This window comes from Orcinus orca, chromosome 15 (assembly GCF_937001465.1).
Source record: "Orcinus orca chromosome 15, mOrcOrc1.1, whole genome shotgun sequence".
NCBI classification, from domain to species: domain Eukaryota; kingdom Metazoa; phylum Chordata; class Mammalia; order Artiodactyla; family Delphinidae; genus Orcinus; species Orcinus orca.
In genome coordinates this window covers 73,884,003-73,900,964 of record NC_064573.1, presented here as the reverse complement: position 1 = coordinate 73,900,964, position 16,962 = coordinate 73,884,003, and the positions used below count along the sequence as shown (strand labels likewise).

General features: G+C 41.5%; 1 protein-coding gene across 10 annotated transcripts in view; it reads left to right on the top strand.

The window, feature by feature from the left end:
- The window catches only part of HECTD4 (HECT domain E3 ubiquitin protein ligase 4), a 197,348-nt gene that overhangs the window by 137,511 nt on the left and 42,875 nt on the right, over positions 1-16,962 (top strand). For all 10 annotated transcript variants that reach the window (XM_012537331.3, XM_033408587.2, XM_033408588.2 and 7 more), the window contains 8 exons: positions 654-815; positions 935-1,083; positions 1,375-1,454; positions 3,537-3,700; positions 6,089-6,326; positions 7,110-7,246; positions 7,741-7,867; positions 15,433-15,570. In XM_012537331.3, coding sequence (XP_012392785.2) covers positions 654-815; positions 935-1,083; positions 1,375-1,454; positions 3,537-3,700; positions 6,089-6,326; positions 7,110-7,246; positions 7,741-7,867; positions 15,433-15,570 — 1,195 coding nt within the window. The remainder of the gene's footprint in view (positions 1-653; positions 816-934; positions 1,084-1,374; positions 1,455-3,536; positions 3,701-6,088; positions 6,327-7,109; positions 7,247-7,740; positions 7,868-15,432; positions 15,571-16,962) is intronic.

Genomic DNA, 16,962 nt, shown 5'->3' with positions numbered 1-16,962 from the left:
ATGTTCTTAGCAGCATGATTCATAATAGCCGAAAAAGAGAAACAATGTAAATGTCCATCAACTGATGAATGAATGCGTAAAATGGGTATATTCATACAATGGAATATTATTCAACCTGTAAAATTAATGAAGTGGTAATACATGCTACAATATGGATAAACCTTGAATTATGCTAAGTGAAAGAAGCCAGTCACAAAAGACCACATATTGTATGATTCCATTTCTTGTAATGTCCAGAGCAGGCAAATGCAGAGAGACAGAAAACAGACAGATAAGTAGTTGCCAGGGACTGGGAAGGAGAGAGGATGGGAATTGACTTCTAATGGGTACCATTTCTTTTAAGGGGGACAGGAATGTTCTAAAATTAGATTGTGGTGATGGTTGCACAACTCCGTGAATATACTAAAAACCATTAAATTGTACACTTTAACTGGGTGAATTGTACGTTATGTGAATTTTATCACAAAAAAATCAGTGCATCTAGGTAAGAGTATACAAAAGTTGCTGTATTCTTGCAGTTTTTCTGTAGCTTTGAAATTATTTCAAGATAAGAAAGTTAGAAATCTGTAAAAGAAGAAATGTCACTTGAAATCTCAACATCTCCATTTTGTGTTTGCAATTCTATTGAATGAGGGTGTCTTTCCCCAATGCAGCCCAAAGAGATTACGTGGAGCCCCTCACGAGTATTTCCACCTGTCCGAGCCTGCATGTTCTCATCGCACCTCACTTCCGTCACCTTCCTTGCTGACCCCAGTGCTGGGGGCGGTCTGCCCCGGGGCACATTTATCTATGCCACCTCACCACTGCCCATTCAGGTGAGAAATCACATGACATACTGTCTTCTGCCTCTTTCCTTCAAATGTGAGAGAAAGAGGAAGTTCAAGGGCCCACAGTGAGCCCTCTGATTGTCTGCGCACTTCTTGTGTTTCTTCAGGCCCCATCTTTCTACTGGGAAATTGAAATTGTTTCCTATGGAGATAGTGATGATGACACTGGACCAATAGTTTCCTTTGGCTTTGCTACAGAAGCAGAGAAAAGAGATGGGGCTTGGACTAATCCAGTGGGCACTTGTCTTTTCCATAAGTAAGTGGCTACTAACACTATTATTAAAAAAAAAAAAAAAAAAAAAAAAAAGTAGTGGATGTGGGTGGGTTTTTTTTTTTCATGTGGGTGTTTTAAAACTAAAGTAATATCATTTTAATCTCTACTCTAAAAAATGTAGAAAATACCAGCTGGAAATATACTCATATTTAGTGAATGAGAATAGCTCTTAGGATTTCTCTTCTGATTACTCTCATGCTACTGTTCACTACTTACCTTCCTCTGTGTTGACTGATTAGCCTTGTCTTTGACTTCTCTTTGTTTTTTTCACAGCAATGGCCGAGCCGTGCACTACAACGGCTCCAGTTTATTACAGTGGAAGAGCGTTCGCTTAGACGTGACTCTCTCTCCTGGTGAGTGCGGTGGGAGTTTTTTTTTTTAACCCTGTGTATTTCTGTTGTTCCCAGGTCTGGGTCAAAATAGGTTAAAATTAATGAAACTTGGCAACTGAAAACAGACACTGTCTTCCAGTGAAAATGAAATACTTGTCATTGTTGTCCCCTAGTTTACACAAAACCTCTCATTTTATGAGGCACTGTTATCATTAAAGCCTCCATCTGGTAACTTAGGAGTCACATTGACTTTCGTTCCTCCATCATCAGAAGAATCTGAGATTTTGCTTTTCTCCAAAATTTGGTCTTTTATCAGCTTTTCATTGATGAATAGCTTGAAAAAAAACCCTCTACCAGTTGCCTTGAGGCACTCAAGAAATTCATTATCAATAGGTAAAGATACATGCTGTAGACTTTGCTCTTGGTAGCCTAAACATCTGGTCCAGCTTCGTCACATCTTCTGCCCAGATGTTTCAGTCACGTAGTCAATTCAATAAAAAGAATATCTTTCCCCTCTTCTTTTTAAGCCTCCATATAACTAACTTCATCTGGTAATAGTAGATGAATTGGGATCAGTCCTACCTGCTCCAGAAGTAGCAAAATATAGACACTGTCCTCTTGACATTAGAAGCAGCCAAACATGTTGGCTACTTATTTTCCGACAGTACATCTTAGCATCATCTCTGATAAAACTGAAATTATTAAGTATAATAGATGATCTTGGATGCTTGCGTAGGGGTTACTAAGTCACTGAACCCAATAGATAACTTCTTGTAGCAGTCTGGGGGGTAATTTTGCTTATCCTTGAGGGAGCTGTTTATTAAATTGCACTTTTCCAGTGAGCATGGTATTTTCAGCTATGGTCAAGTTATGCCTTGGAAATTACTTCCTGGCAAGTTGTTTCTCTCTTACTTTATGGAGAGAACTCTGTAATCTCAGCTGAGTACTTAAGTGCTTTAAGCACAAAGCGAGGGGTAGTAGAGACAGCAGGGGATCCATAGTGGGCGTTCTATTCGTTTGTTATAGTTGATTGTTATTTTGTTTGATCATACTTTAGTTTTTGAGAATATTTTGGACCAGACCTCAAGCAAACATACTACCTCTTTCTCAGAGAAATGTGTCTGTGTGGGAATAGGAATTAGGAACCCACTTATTACAACAGGATCCCAATCTCTGTACCAACACTTTCAGTGTCTGTTGACCAGCAGATACTCTTTGAGCATCTCCTACATGCTGGGCCCTCTTCTGGGCCCTTCGGGTGCCATAGTGAACAGTGACAAGTCCCCAGCCATTGGGAAGCCCAGCCTAGTGGTTTCAAAATCATATGAGACTCTGATCAAAAACAGAATCACAGAACTTCATGCGCTTATTGGAGAGTTTACAACAGGTTAATTTTAAAGCTACGTGTGCTAGCAGCTTGCCTGAGACAGCCTCTAATAGTGCTGATGTGGTGGATATGGTCCCCTTGGTTCTTTAGGTTCTACCACAATATCTAGTCACTTCATCAGAAAACAGCTTGCCTTATATGATCTTCGCTTCCTGCAAAAATGCCTTAAATACATGTGAGTAAGGGGACAGAATGTGATTTAATGGTGTATGTTTAGCTTACATTGTAGGTTGAGTTTAAAATTATATTTTTTTAGATCCTTTCTAAGTCTTCTGCAAACTTACTGAGAAAATAATACCTTTTTACCTTTATGCATAAGTAATCTGGTACACGTCAAAAGAGAAAAACTTGTATTCCTCTATTAAAAAATCATACCCCCCCCAAAAAAAAAAATCATACCCAGTGTTTTCCCTTTTTGTCTTGGCTGCCTGGAAAATAAAAGCTAAATTTAATGTGTAATTGTGGTAAGTAACTTAACCTCAGACACTAGGTATTTTTGTTCTTCTAAACAGAAATTGTTTATTTCTATTGTGTTACTCTCTATATATATAAATACAAGGTACTCCATATCTTTTTCACCTGTAGCTGATGGCATGAATAAATAAAAGCCAAGATAGTCAATGATATGTAGTCTCATGCCAGTTGCAAATTGAAAGTTTAGTTAATAGTCAATAAAAGGAAAAAAAAAAGTGTTTCCGTCCTGTTCTCTGCCCTAGGTGACGTGGCAGGAATTGGCTGGGAGAGAACCGAGGGAACGCCTCCTCCTCCAGGGCAGCCAGCCAAAGGCCGAGTGTACTTCACATACTGCGGGCAGCGCCTCTCACCATATCTTGAAGATGTCTCGGGTGGGATGTGGCCTGTGGTTCACATTCAGAAAAAGGCAGGTTATCTTTTTGGGAAAGGAAACAAAATTCTCCTCAGTAATTTATTCCATCAAGAATGGAAAAATTAAAGACACCAAACGTGGCCTTGTTGACGTAACATGTGGTACCTGATAACAGAAGGAACCACAAACAAACCTGAAGAAGTGGGTCCTTCCTTTGCATTGAACCTGAGTGCTTAACTGCTTTGACTTCCTTTTGGCAGTCTTTCCAAAACTACAATGCAAGGGACACTAGTGTTCTTTCCAATGGCAGTAAAATGAGTCTGTCATTAAGTAAGTTTCGAACGTGACCGTCTCGGGTCACTTTAGTATGTCAGAAGCTCAGAGGAATCCTTCGGTAAAGATTCAAAACTTCAACTTTATTTAACCCAGCATCCCTGCACATATACTTAATCATGGAACTCTTTTGTTTTTAAAGGAGCATCTATTAACAGTTAATGTTCTGTGAAACATTACTACTCACTACACGGCGGTAGCTCCCAAGTCCTTTTCTCCAGCCCAGATCTCTCCCTAAATTCCAGACACAGATATTCAGCAGTCTAGGCAACATTTAGAAATAGATGTTCCATTGGCATGTCAAAGTTAACATGTCTAAGACTGAGCCTAACTCTGCCCCATACCCTAACCTGCTTCTTCCCTAGCCTTCCTTGTCTTGGGAAGTGGCACCTCCATCCTTACAGTTCTAAGGCCAAAAACCTTGGCATCCTTCTTGACTTCTCTTTTCCTCCTGCTCCACATCCAGTCTGTCAGCAAACCTTGTTGACCCTACCTTCAAAATGTATCTGGAATCTGACCACTTAAGTCATGGCCCAGCCACCCTTATCTTCTGGGTAGCACATTACAATATTCTTCTATCTCCCTTCCCTACCAGCCCCTTAGTTCTTGCCCTTTTACACATCTTTTCAACACAGCAGCCACAGTGATTCCTTAAAAATGTTGGTTAGATCATGTATGTCACTCCTCTACTCTCAACAAGTCAGTGGCTTCCCATGTCTATGTTGTAAAAGCCCAAGTCTTTATAATGACTTAGAAGATCTTGTAGAATCTGGCCCTGTACCATGCCTCTGATAGTAGCATCTTTTCTCACTTTGTGCAGTGAATTAAAGATGTCAATAATTTAAGGCAACCTGTTCTATTCATTCAGCAAATATTTATTGAGTACCTACTATATATTAAGTAGTGTGCTAAGCTCTGGACATATAATAACAATGAGCAAAACAGATATGGTCTTTGTCTTCATGAAGTTAAAACCAGTTGGAGGAGTCAGACATTAGTCAAACATTTGCATAAATATATATGTGTATGTATATAATCACAAACTAATAAACACTGTGTGTATCAGTCAAGGTTCTCCAGAGAAACAGAACCAATAGGACAGAGGGACTTCCCTGGCAGTCCAGTGGTGAAGACTCCATGCTTCCACTGCAGGGAGCACGGGTTCCATTCCTGGTCGGGGGAACTAAGATCCCACATGCCACGTGGTGTGGCAAAAAACAAAACAAAACAAAAAAACACCCCACAATAGGAGCTATCTATATATATATATAGAGAGAGAGAGAGAGAGAGAGTGTGTGTGTGTGTGTAGACAGAGGTGGGAGGGGAGATTTATTTTGAGGAATTGACTCCTGTTAGTATGGAGACTGAGAAGTCTCATGACCTGCTGTCTGTAGGCCAGGGACCCAGGAGAGCCGGTGGTGTGATTCAGTCTGCGTCCTAGGAGGGCAAGAGAAGATGGGATGAGATATCCTAGCTCAAGCAGTGGTGCACGGAAAAAGGGTTTAATTCCTCCTTCCTCTGCCTATTGTTTTATTCAGACCCTCAACGGATTGGATGGTACCCACTTACACTGGGGAGGGCTATCTACTGTGTCCACCGATTCAAATGCTAATCTCACAGACACACCCAACAATAATAATGTTTAATCTAGCACCCCGTGGCCAGTCAAGCTGACATTTAAAATTAATCATCACAATATGATTGAAAATTGTAGACTTTATGGAAGCAAGTACCAAGCAAATCTGATCACATCCCCATTACCCTGAAGAAGTGATGTTTGAGCCAGGTCTGGAATATTAACCAGTTTAAATGGACAAAATTGGAGGAAAGAAAGTTCCAGGTGAAGGGAACAGCATGAGCAGTGGCATCAGGTAGAAAGGAACAGTGCTGGAAACAAGAAAGGTCACTGCGTTTGAGCAGCAAAGAGCGTGAGTGCCAGGCGAGGGGCAGTGGGGGCCGTGCAGAGCTCGAAGCGCCTGCGTCCACAGGTGCACCAGCCCCTCTGCCTGGGTTCACAGACTCTGCCATGAAGTTCACCTCGAGGGGTTAGAAATGAATGCATAAATAAACCTAAGTCCTTTCAAGTCTTTTCTTTGGTCTCCTTTCCAGAACACCAAGACGCGAGCTAACTTTGGCTCCCGCCCATTTGCCTATGCTGAAGGGCAGGCCCACCGCAACGCTGCCGACCTATGCACCGACCTGGCAGAGGAGATCAGCGCTAACTTCGAGGCCCTGCCCTTTGCCATGGCATCTGACAGTGACAATGATGCTGGCACCAGTATTGCGTCAGACCCGGGCACTCATGGGCCACCGTGCCGGATTGCTGCCGTGGCCACTGCTCAGCAACGTAAGCCACCTCCTCCCAAGGCCTCACTGCTTCCTGGGAATGCAAATGCTGTTAATTCCGTAAATCCATTTAACTTGGACATACCCCAGTGCCCACTGGTAATTGGGTAACAGGCCCGGTGAAACAAAATGGGGAGCAGGAGGAAGCATGGCAGGCTAGAAAGCGCGTCCCCCACATACAGGAAGCCTGCCCGCGACTCAGGGCCAGCAGAATATTGCCACATGGAAATGCAAGTCTGAAAGATTGTCTACTTTTATAAGACAGCTAAGAGCCCCAGAATTTTACATAAAATCTCCTAATTTTAAATGTTAATCGTTTTTTAAACTTTTTAAAAACTGAAGCCATCAAAGAATAATAAAATGTTAATTGTGGAATCTAGGTGATGGGTGTATAAGTGTGCACTAAAAAACATTCCTGATAATTTGAAAAATTTTATAATAAGATTGAATAAAAGTGAGCTTCCCAAAATGAGATGTCTGCAGCCATATTTGGCCTTTGAGATACTGGTTTGAAAATCATTTTAAGAGTCTGTCTAATTCTTTATCATGATGAAGAACCTTCCAAAGTCTTCTCTGAGTTGAATGAATTATGCCCATAAAAACTATTTTAAGATTCCCAAATAGGAAATGATAGATGATTAGTTATTCCTTGATGCTGAGCTTTAAAATTTCTCCAAGAACTAAGAGTCTTTCTATCACACAAATTAGGAGAATCTGGTCTGTCCAAGGGTAAGAAGTTCATGTGCTCTTGCCTAGAATTCACTGTCATTGTGCTTTGTTACAGAATATGATAGTGACACTTCCTGTCATTATAAAGTAGAGCTCAGCTATGAGAATTTCATCACCTCTGGCCCAGACCCCCATCCGCCCCCCATTGCAGATGACGAAAGTGATGACGATGATGACGATGACATCCCACAGGTAAGAGCCCCACTTATGAGCGTTTGCTTAGCTCCCTGGTGACCAGGACAAGCCACGAGGAATATTTTGATCTGAGCGTGCAAGTGCAAGGCTAGAGTTGTTACGCTTTCGGTTATCTCATTGTGTTGGAACAGTGGCTCTGGGGTATTCATTTTTCTAAACCACATATCAGTAGCCATATCTGTTTGGTTCTATTGCCCAGTAGCGATCCGGATGTTAGAGAAATAAAGTACTTTGATAGTAATTCAGCAGTAAAGTTGTGGATCATGTGAAGTGTTTATATGGCTTTAGAGGGAAAGGAAGAGCTTGCCCTAGGCCATCTGTTGCCTCCCCTGGCTTCTGAGGGTGTAGTTAGTTTGGTGGTCTGCACGGTGTGTTTCTGTCACTGGCATTTGAGGGGGGTGAAGACCTCAGGGTGAGAGCTGTAAGTCAGGGAAGGACTGATTCTTGTACAAGGCGTTCCTTCCCTGTTCACGTTTGCCTTCTCCTTCCAGGAGGACCACTACGCTCTGCTGGTGAAAGCATGGGAGACCAAGGTTTTTCCTACTATCCGAAGACGCTTCCGCAATGAAGCAGAGCGGAAATCGGGCCTGGACCAGATAAAGGGTGCTTTACAACTAGGTCTGGTGCTTTATGTTTTCCTAGGGAACTCACTTCATGACTTGAAGAGATGTGTTTAGATGAAACTCAGGATGTAAATCAGAAAAGAGGGGCTCATCTGAAGTTGGGCTAGACTTAACAATGTCTTCTACCTGGGCCTTTACTGAACTCTATGGTCTTTTGCTTTCTTTGCTAGGCTTTTCTTTGCTTGTCAGTTTGACTCAGTATTTTGGGTTGATGAGCTGCTAGAATGAAGCTGGCATGGTTATACTAGGAAGCTGGATGGCCTGGTGGTTAATAGCTTGGGCTCTGAAGTCACACCTGTGCTGTTTACGAGCTTGGTGACCTTGGGAGAGTTACTTAACCTTTCTAGACTTCCCTGACCTTTCAAATGGAATCAATAATGGTAACCACCTCATATGTATATGAAAAATTAACAAGTTAATACAGATAAATCTTTTAAGAACAGAGTCTGGCATATGGTCAGCATTCAGTTAATGTAGTTCTAAATGTCACAGTAACAACGATGATGGTGAGATTTTTCTCCCACTGGGCACATAGAATAGTGCAAAGTTTGACTGCAGACAGTGGATTGTTAGGGAGTCGTAAGTGTAGATAGCTGGTTTCTGTTTTCAGGCTTCTCCTCATCTGTGAAACACCTGCTTTGGGAGATGCAGAGATGCCTTTTCCCAAGAGGCACAGCTGCCCTTCCAGTGGAGCATCAGTTGTGTTTTCTTTCATCATTGTGGCAGTCAGAGGTGGTGTAAGGAAATAGTATTTGCTCTTTCTCCTCTTAACTTTTGTCCTGACTGAGACTAGGAACAAGTAAGGAGAAGAACCACCAAAAGACCTTTATTTCTTGACCAACTGATATACCGAATCCCTGATTCCAGCGATAGCTGAGTAATTCCTTTTTCTCAGATTGGTGTCAGGACTAATCTGTGTGTGTGTGTGTGTCTGTGTGTGTGTGCATGTGTATATATATGTTTTTTTTTTCTTTTATGCTTTCTGTCCCCAAAGCTAAGACCTATGACAGTGGAATGATCGTGTTTATACTTAACCTGTGGGAATAGCCACACATCCTATGACATGGTGTAATTGCTTTCTGCTCTTATCAGAGCCCTCTTTTAGCTGCCGACCCAAACCAGGACAGATAATTAATATTCTTTTTTCTTCTGTCCTAAGGGTTTCAGGCAGCGGGAGCAACATTAGGAAGATCCTCGGGTGGGAGTCAAGTTGTGTGGTTGAGGGAATGGCAGCGAGGCCAAGCCAGTGTCTCTGAAGAGGAGAGGGTGAGGGGGGAGCAGCAGGAAAGAGATGAGAGGAAGCAGGGAGAAGTGGCAGCCTCAGCAAGGACTTTGGATTTTATTCTGTGTAAAATGGGGAGCCTTTGGGAGGTTTTAAACAAAGGAACAAAGTGATCTGCTGTAGTAGATCCTACAGATAGAAAATTCGTTCGTCTCCGTTCACTCTCAACATCTGAAAGAAAATGCCCTTTCAGACTGCAGAATAGACCTCACCTTATTTTCAGATAACTTTCCTTAATCAGTGTGATGCCTTGAAGCACCAGAGCAGGTCAGTGGCTTTCAGAGTTAGGAGGCTTTGTTTCAGTTGTATTTATTCAGTCAGCGGTTCATCCACTTACTTATTCACACATGCGACACATGCCTCCCAGGGTCAAGCCATTTGCTAGGGATTAAGGACTATCCTGCGAGCAAGACACAGATGCTTCCTTCTCCCAGAGCTCACATCCTAGTGGGAAATAGGTAATGAAATGACGCACTACATTGTGGGAAGGGCTGTGTGGTTGATCAGGAGACCGCCGTGGGTATAACTGGGGTGCCCAGTCTAGCTTGGCCCCTCTCCCAACATAGTATTGAAGCCGAGACCTGGGGCTAATTCAGCAAAAGCAGTGCTGTGTTTAGAAACAGGAGGCACTAGCTGTTGAGGGAGACTGGTGCTTCTTGCTGCTCCGGGAGAGTAGGAAAGGGAGAAAGAGTCTTTACAGTATAAGGGTGGAAAGCTCTTGTATATGATCATGGGTTACTGTGCCTTTATTTTCACATAAGTTCTGCTTAACTCAGGATGTCTCTTTCTTTTACCATTTGGTCCCAGAGCCATCCTGAATGTCTGTGGCCAAGTGTGCCTTCTCCTTCTCTGCTCCCAGTTTGCAGGAGGGAAAATGTGAACAGCACAGCAGGAAATTTGATTATCCAAAGGTGGCTGCCAGACCAGAGCCAAACCGATGACTCCTGGCCTCCTGAGTCACCCAGAAATACCTCTGGCCTCTGACACAGTTGCCAAGGCGTCTTCTCGGGACCCATCCATGTGGCCATGGCAGATCATCTGAACTATGTTAATTTAAACATAAAATATTTACCTTTCAAACACAGTCTCCTTCAATATAACCGGGCAAAGGCTGAAACAAGAACAGGTAGATGGCTCTAGTGCTCAAAGGACGACCTCTGTGAGGGTGGGTCAGCCTCCTGTTGTCAGGACCCCAAGAAGGGCAATGAAACCATCTCGGTGCTGTGCATGCTTTAATTTCACATTCTCCCCATAGTCCCAGATTCCTGCTTAGTAGACAGCAGAGTATTTTTTTCTCTTATCCCAATTCCTCTGGAAAATGTTATAAAAGACTATTTTTCCATAATCTTCTGATATCAGGCCACAGTTCTTTTTTTTTTCAATCTTTTGAAAACTTTTTATTATTTGAAATTTTTTTGAATGCTCAATATTTTTATTAAAAAAATTTTTTAACATCTTTATTGGAGTATAACTGCTTTACAATGGTGTGTTAGTTTCTGCTGTATAACAAAGTGAATCAGCTTTACATATATCCCCATATCTCCTCCCTCTTGCATCTCCCTCCCACCCTCCCTATCCCACCCCTCTAGGTGGTCACAAAGCACCGAGCTGATCTCCCTGTGCTATGGGACTGCTTCCCACTAGCTATCTATTTTACATTTGGTAGTATATGTATGTCCATGACACTCTTTCACTTCGTCCCAGCTTACCTTTCCCCATCCCTGTGTCCTCAAGTCCATTCTCTACGTCTGCGTCTTTATTTCTGTCCTGCCTCTAGCTTCTTCAGAACCTTTTTTTTTAGATTCCATATATATATGTGTTAGCATACGGTATCTGTTTTTCTCTTTATGACTTACTTCACTCTGTATGACGGACTCTAGGTCCATCCAGCTCACTACAAATAACTCAATTTCGTTTCTTTTTATGGCTGAGTAATATTCCATTGTATATATGTGCCACATTTTCTTTATCCATTCATCTGTCAGTGGACACTTAGGTTGCTTCCATGTCCTGGCTGTTGTAAATAGAGCTGCAATGAACAATTGTGGTACATGACTATTTTTGAATTATGGTTTTCTCAGGGTATATGCCCAGTAGTGGGATTACTGGGTCGTATGGTAGTTCTATTTTTACTTTTTTAAGGAACCTCCATACTGTCCTCCATAGTGGCTGTATCAATTTACATTCCCACCAACAGCACAAGAGGGTTCCGTTTTCTCCACACCCTCTCCAGCATTTATTGTTTATAGATTTTTTGATGATGGCCATTCTGACTGGTGTAAGGTGATAACCTCATTGTAGTTTTGATTTGCATTTCTCTAATGATTAGTGATGTTGAGCATCCTTTCATGTGATTGTTGGCAATCTATATATCTTCTTTGGAGAAATGTCTATTTAGGTCTTCTGCCCATTTTTGGATTGGGTTGTTTGATTTTTTTGGTATGGAGCTGCATGAGCTGCTTGTAAATTTTGGAGATTAATCCTTTGTCAGTTGCTTCATTTGCAAATATTTTCTCCCATTCTGAGGGTTGTCTTTTAGTCTTGTTTATGGTTTCCTTTGCTGTGCAAAAGCTTTGAAGTTTCATTAGGTCCCATTTGTTTATTTTTGTTTTTATTTCCATTTCTCTAGGAGGTGTGTCAAAAAGGATCTTGCTGGGATTTATGTCATAGAGTGTTTTGCCTATGTTTTCCTCTAAGAGTTTGATGGTGTCTGGCCTTACATTAATGTCTTTAATCCATTTTGAGTTTATCGTTGTATACAGTGTTAGGGAGTGTTCTAATTTCATTCTTTTAAGTGTAGCTGTCCAATTTTGTCAGCACCACTTATTGAAGAGGCTGTCTTTTCTCCATTGTATATTCTTGCCTCCTTTTTCAAAAATAAGGTGACCATATGTGTGTGGGTTTATCTCTGGGCTTTCTATCCTGTTCCATTGATCTATATTTCTGTTTTTGTGCCTGTACCATACTGTCTTCATTACTGTAGCTTTGTAGTATAGTCTGAAGTCAGGGAGTCTGATTCCTCCAGCTCCGTTTTTCTTTCTCAAGATTGCTTTGGCTGTTCGGAGTCTTTTGTGTTTCCATACAAATTGTGAAATTTTTTGTTCTAGTTCTGTGAAAAATGCCATTGGTAGTTTGATAGGGATTGCATTGAATCTGTAGATTGCTTTGGATAGTATAGTCATTTTCACAATCTTGATTCTTCCAATCCATGAATATGGTATATCTCTCCATCTGTTTGTATCATCTTTAATTTCTTTCACCAGTGTCTTATAGTTTTCTGCATACAGGTCTTCTGTCTCCTTAGGTAGGTTTATTCCTAGGTATTTTATTCTTTTTGTTGCAATGGTAAATGTGAGTGTTTCCTTAATTTCTCTTTCAGATTTTTCATCATTAGTGTATAGGAATACATGGGATTTCTGTGCATTAATTTTGTATCCTGCTACTTTACTAAATTCATTGATTAGTTCTAGTAGTTTTCTGGTGGCATCTTTAGGATTCTCTATGTATAGTATCATGTCATCTGCAAACAGTGACACCTTTACTTCTTTTCCAATTTGGATTCCTTTTATTTCCTTTTCTTCTCTGATTGCTGTGGCTAAAACTTTCAAAACTATGTTGAATAATAGTGGTGAGAGTGGACAACCTTGTCTTTTTCCTGATCTTAGAGGAAATGGTTTCAGTTTTTCACCATTGAGAACAATGTTGGCTATGGGTTTGTCATATATGGCCTTTATTATGTTGAGGTAAGTTCCCTCTATGCCTACTTTCTGGTGGGTTTTTATCATAAATGGGTGTTGAATTTTGTCGAAAGCTTTTTCTGCATCTATTGAGATGATCATATGGTTTTTCTTCTTCAATTTGTTAATATGGTTTATCACATTGATTGGTTTGCGTATATTGAAGAATCTTTGCATTCCTGGGATAAACCCCACTTGATCATGGTGTATGATCCTTTTAGTGTACTGTTGGATTCTGTTTGCTAGTATTTTGTTGAGGATTTTTGCATCTATATTCATCAGTGATATTGTCCTGGAGTTTTCTTTCTTTGTGACACCTTTGTCTGGTTTTGGTATCAGGGTGATGGTGGCCCCGTAGAATGAGTTTGGGAGTGTTCCTCCCTCTACTATATTTTGGAAGAGTTTGAGAAGGATAGGTATTAGCTCTTCTCTAAATGTTTGATAGAATTCGCCTGTGAAGCCATCTGGTCCTGGGCTTTTGTTTGTTGGAAGATTTTTTTTTTTTTTTTTTTGCAGTATGCAGACCTCTCACTGTTGTGGCCTCTCCCGTTGCAGAGCACAGGCTCCAGATGTGCAGGCTCAGTGGCCATGGCTCATGGGCCTAGCCGCTCTGCAGCATGTGGGATCTTCCTGGACCGGGGCACGAACCCGTGTCCCCTGCATCAGCAGGCAGACTCTCAACCACTGCGCCACCAGGGAAGCCCTGTTGGAAGATTTTTAATCACAGTTTCAATTTCAGTGCTTGTGATTGGTCTGTTTATATTTTCTATTTAAAATATACACAAAAGTAGAAGAAATTATGTAATGAATCTGCATTACCCATCACCCGACTTCAGGCAGTTTTCACCGTATTGCCAAATTCATTTTACTGCACCTCATACCCTCTACCTTTTGCTGATTATTTTTTACAACTTTATTTAGATACAATTTGTATCCTATAAAATTCACTCATTTTAAATGTGGAGTTCAATGAGTTATAGTAAATTAACAAGTCATGCATCATCACAGTACAGTTTCTGAGCATTTTCATCAGCCCGGCAAGCTTCTCCAGTGTCAGTCTGATGTCAATACCTGCCCTTACTCCCAGTCCCAGTGCTTTTTCTGGATAATTCATATAAATTGTCCTATGATATGTAGTCTTTTGTGTCTGTCTCCTTTTACTTAACATATATTTCACTAATGCTGTATTATGTACCAATATTCTGTTCCTATCTATTATTGTTATTATTACTTGGCCGAACTGCGCAGCTTATGGGATCTTAGTTCCCTAACCAGGGATCAAACCGAGGCCCCAGCAGTGAAAGCGCTGAGTCCTAACCCTTGGGCAGCCAGGGAACTTCCTGTTCCTATCTATTATGTTGTGGCTTTTTTTTTTTTTTTTTTTTTGCGGTACGCAGGCCTCTCACTGCTGTGGCCTCTCCCGCTGCGGAGCACAGGCTCCGGACATGCAGGCTCAGCGGCCATGGCTCACGGGCCCAGCCGCTCCGCGGCATGTGGGATCTTCCCAGACCGGGGAACGAACCCGTGTCCACTGCATCGGCAGGCAGACTCTCAACCACTGCGCCACCAGGGAAGCCCCTCCTATCTATTATGAAGTAGTGTTGCTTCGTATGCATGAACCATATTTTGCCGTCAGGCCACATTTCTTGTTATTCTCTCTGACACTTCTTTCTCTACACATCCTCCTCTAAGGGCAGCCCCCTTCTTAACTGTGCTCAGAAAATTGCTATGCCTTTTCATTACAGCAAGGTCAGCAAAGAAAGGAGTGGTAGATGAGTGTGATAGAGATAAGCCTTGTTTAAAGGCAAATGCTGTCAACGGGTGTTTTTTACCCACAGCTTCTCAAGCGGTGTGTGTGGGGCAGCAGTGGCAGCCACCCCTCTGTCCTCCCCACAGTGCTGTTTTCTTCAGGGCCTTGGACATTTATTTACTTGGTTTATTAATTAATTGTGGCTGTTGCTATTGAATATAATGATGTCTTCTCCCTCTGAGTAGGAAGGACAGAGCAAATTTCAGTACTGGATAGAAGAAGTTGATGAAGCTCTCTGTCTCTGTTAAATAAGCAACATGTGTTCATTGTAACAATAATCAAACACAGTACAAAAATACATAAACTAAGAAAAAAACACTACCCTCACTTTCTTCTTTCTCTCCATTTGTCCTATAGTTTGTTCTCTTGACTTAACTGAAATGAAATGACTACATAATAACGTACCATCGTTTTTAACCGTTCTCTGTCGATGAATACTTTCATTATTTCCTTTTTTTGTTGCTGTTATATTTCCCAGCAATGCTGCAGGGACTGTTCTTATACCTTTACACACTTGTGCTTGTATTCCTGTGGGATAGATTTGAGAGATGCCTAGAAGTAGGGCATTGAGTATTTTAAACTTGACTGACACTGCATAATTACCATTCCCAAAAGGCTACATACTCCCACAAATTCCCCTTATCTCTTCATTTTAAGTATGGGTCAGTGTCATGACTGGACTGAAGATTGTGTGCTCTTCGGAGAGTTACCAGTTCTGTTATATTTTTTAGGCATGGTGGATATCGCCCGGCAGACGGTTGAATTCCTCTACGAGGAGAATGGTGGCATCCCAAGAGACCTTTATCTTCCCACCATTGAAGACATTAAGGACGAAGCAAACAAGTTCACAATTGATAAAGTTCGAAAAGGTTTTGCTTCCCCCCCTTCCTTCACCTATTAAACTTCCTCTGAAACGAGAAGTTGCGTTTTCCCAAGCATGAGTTTGAGCCAGTCAGCTGCTGGCTCTTCTAGGGTGACTCTCCTTACTCTGGGTGATGTGAGCTCTTCCAGGCTCTCCCATGTGTGGCCCTAGGCTTCCTGGTGGGGCACAAGTAGAAGCTGTCTGGCCTCTGGGGGCCTCTTCCACATTCCCAGAACCACTCACACGAGCAGGGTGAGATAGGGCACTTGAGAGAGAAGTGGGGCGTGGGTGGAGGATTGCAGATAGGCCTCTCGGGCTTAGTCCTGGCTGCCCAGCTAATAAACCATGAATATGTGGTTGTACTGTGCTTTTTGGAATTTTATACAATGTATTTATTCATTTGATTAAAAATCTATTGCATATCTTGAGGAAATGAAAATACAGAAAAGCACAAAAAGGAAATAAAACAACTCATTATTAGACCTTCACAAACATCATGGGCAGGGGCAGGCATATATATTTACTTTTCTTTTTTAATTCCTCTTTTTAGAGAGAGAATTCACATACCATAAAATTCACCCTTTTAAAGTATACATTTCAGTGGTTTTCGTATATTCACAAAGTTGTGCAACCACCAAACCATTGCCTCTAATTCCAGAACATTTTCATCCCCCAAAAGGAATTCTGTACCCTCCCCACTCCCCATTCCTCCTTCCTACTAGCCCCTGGCAACCATTGATCTACTTTCTGCCTCTATAGATTTGCTTAGTCTGGACGTTTCGTAAAAATAGACTCATGCAGCGTGCAGCCTTTTGTGTCTGGCCTCCTTCACATGGCATAATTTTTCAAGATTCATCCCTGTTGTAGCTCATGTTGTTACTTCCTTTTTATGGCAAAAATAATATTCCATTGTATGGATAGTACCCCATTTTGTTTATCCATTCGTCAGTTGATGGACACTTGGGTTCCTTCTACCTTTTGGCTATTATGAATCATGCTGCTGTGAACATTTGTGTACAGGTTTTTGTGTGGACATGTTTTCATTCCTCCTGGGTATATATGTGGGAGTGAAATTGCTGGGTCATATGGTAACTTTATGTCTAACTTTTTGAGGAACTGCCAGATGGTTTTCCAAAGTGATTACCCCATTTTACATTCCCATCAGCACATATGAGGGTTCCAATTTCTCTACATCCTGGCCAACACTTACTATTGCCTGTTTTTTGATTATAGCCATCCTAATGGATGTGAAGTGGTATCTCATTGTGCCTTTGACTTGCATTTCTCTAATTAATGATGTTGAACATCTTTTCATGCATATCTTTTCTCTTTAGAAAAATGTTTATTCACATTTTCTGCCCATTTTTTAATTGGCTTGTCTTTTTATTGTTGAATTGCC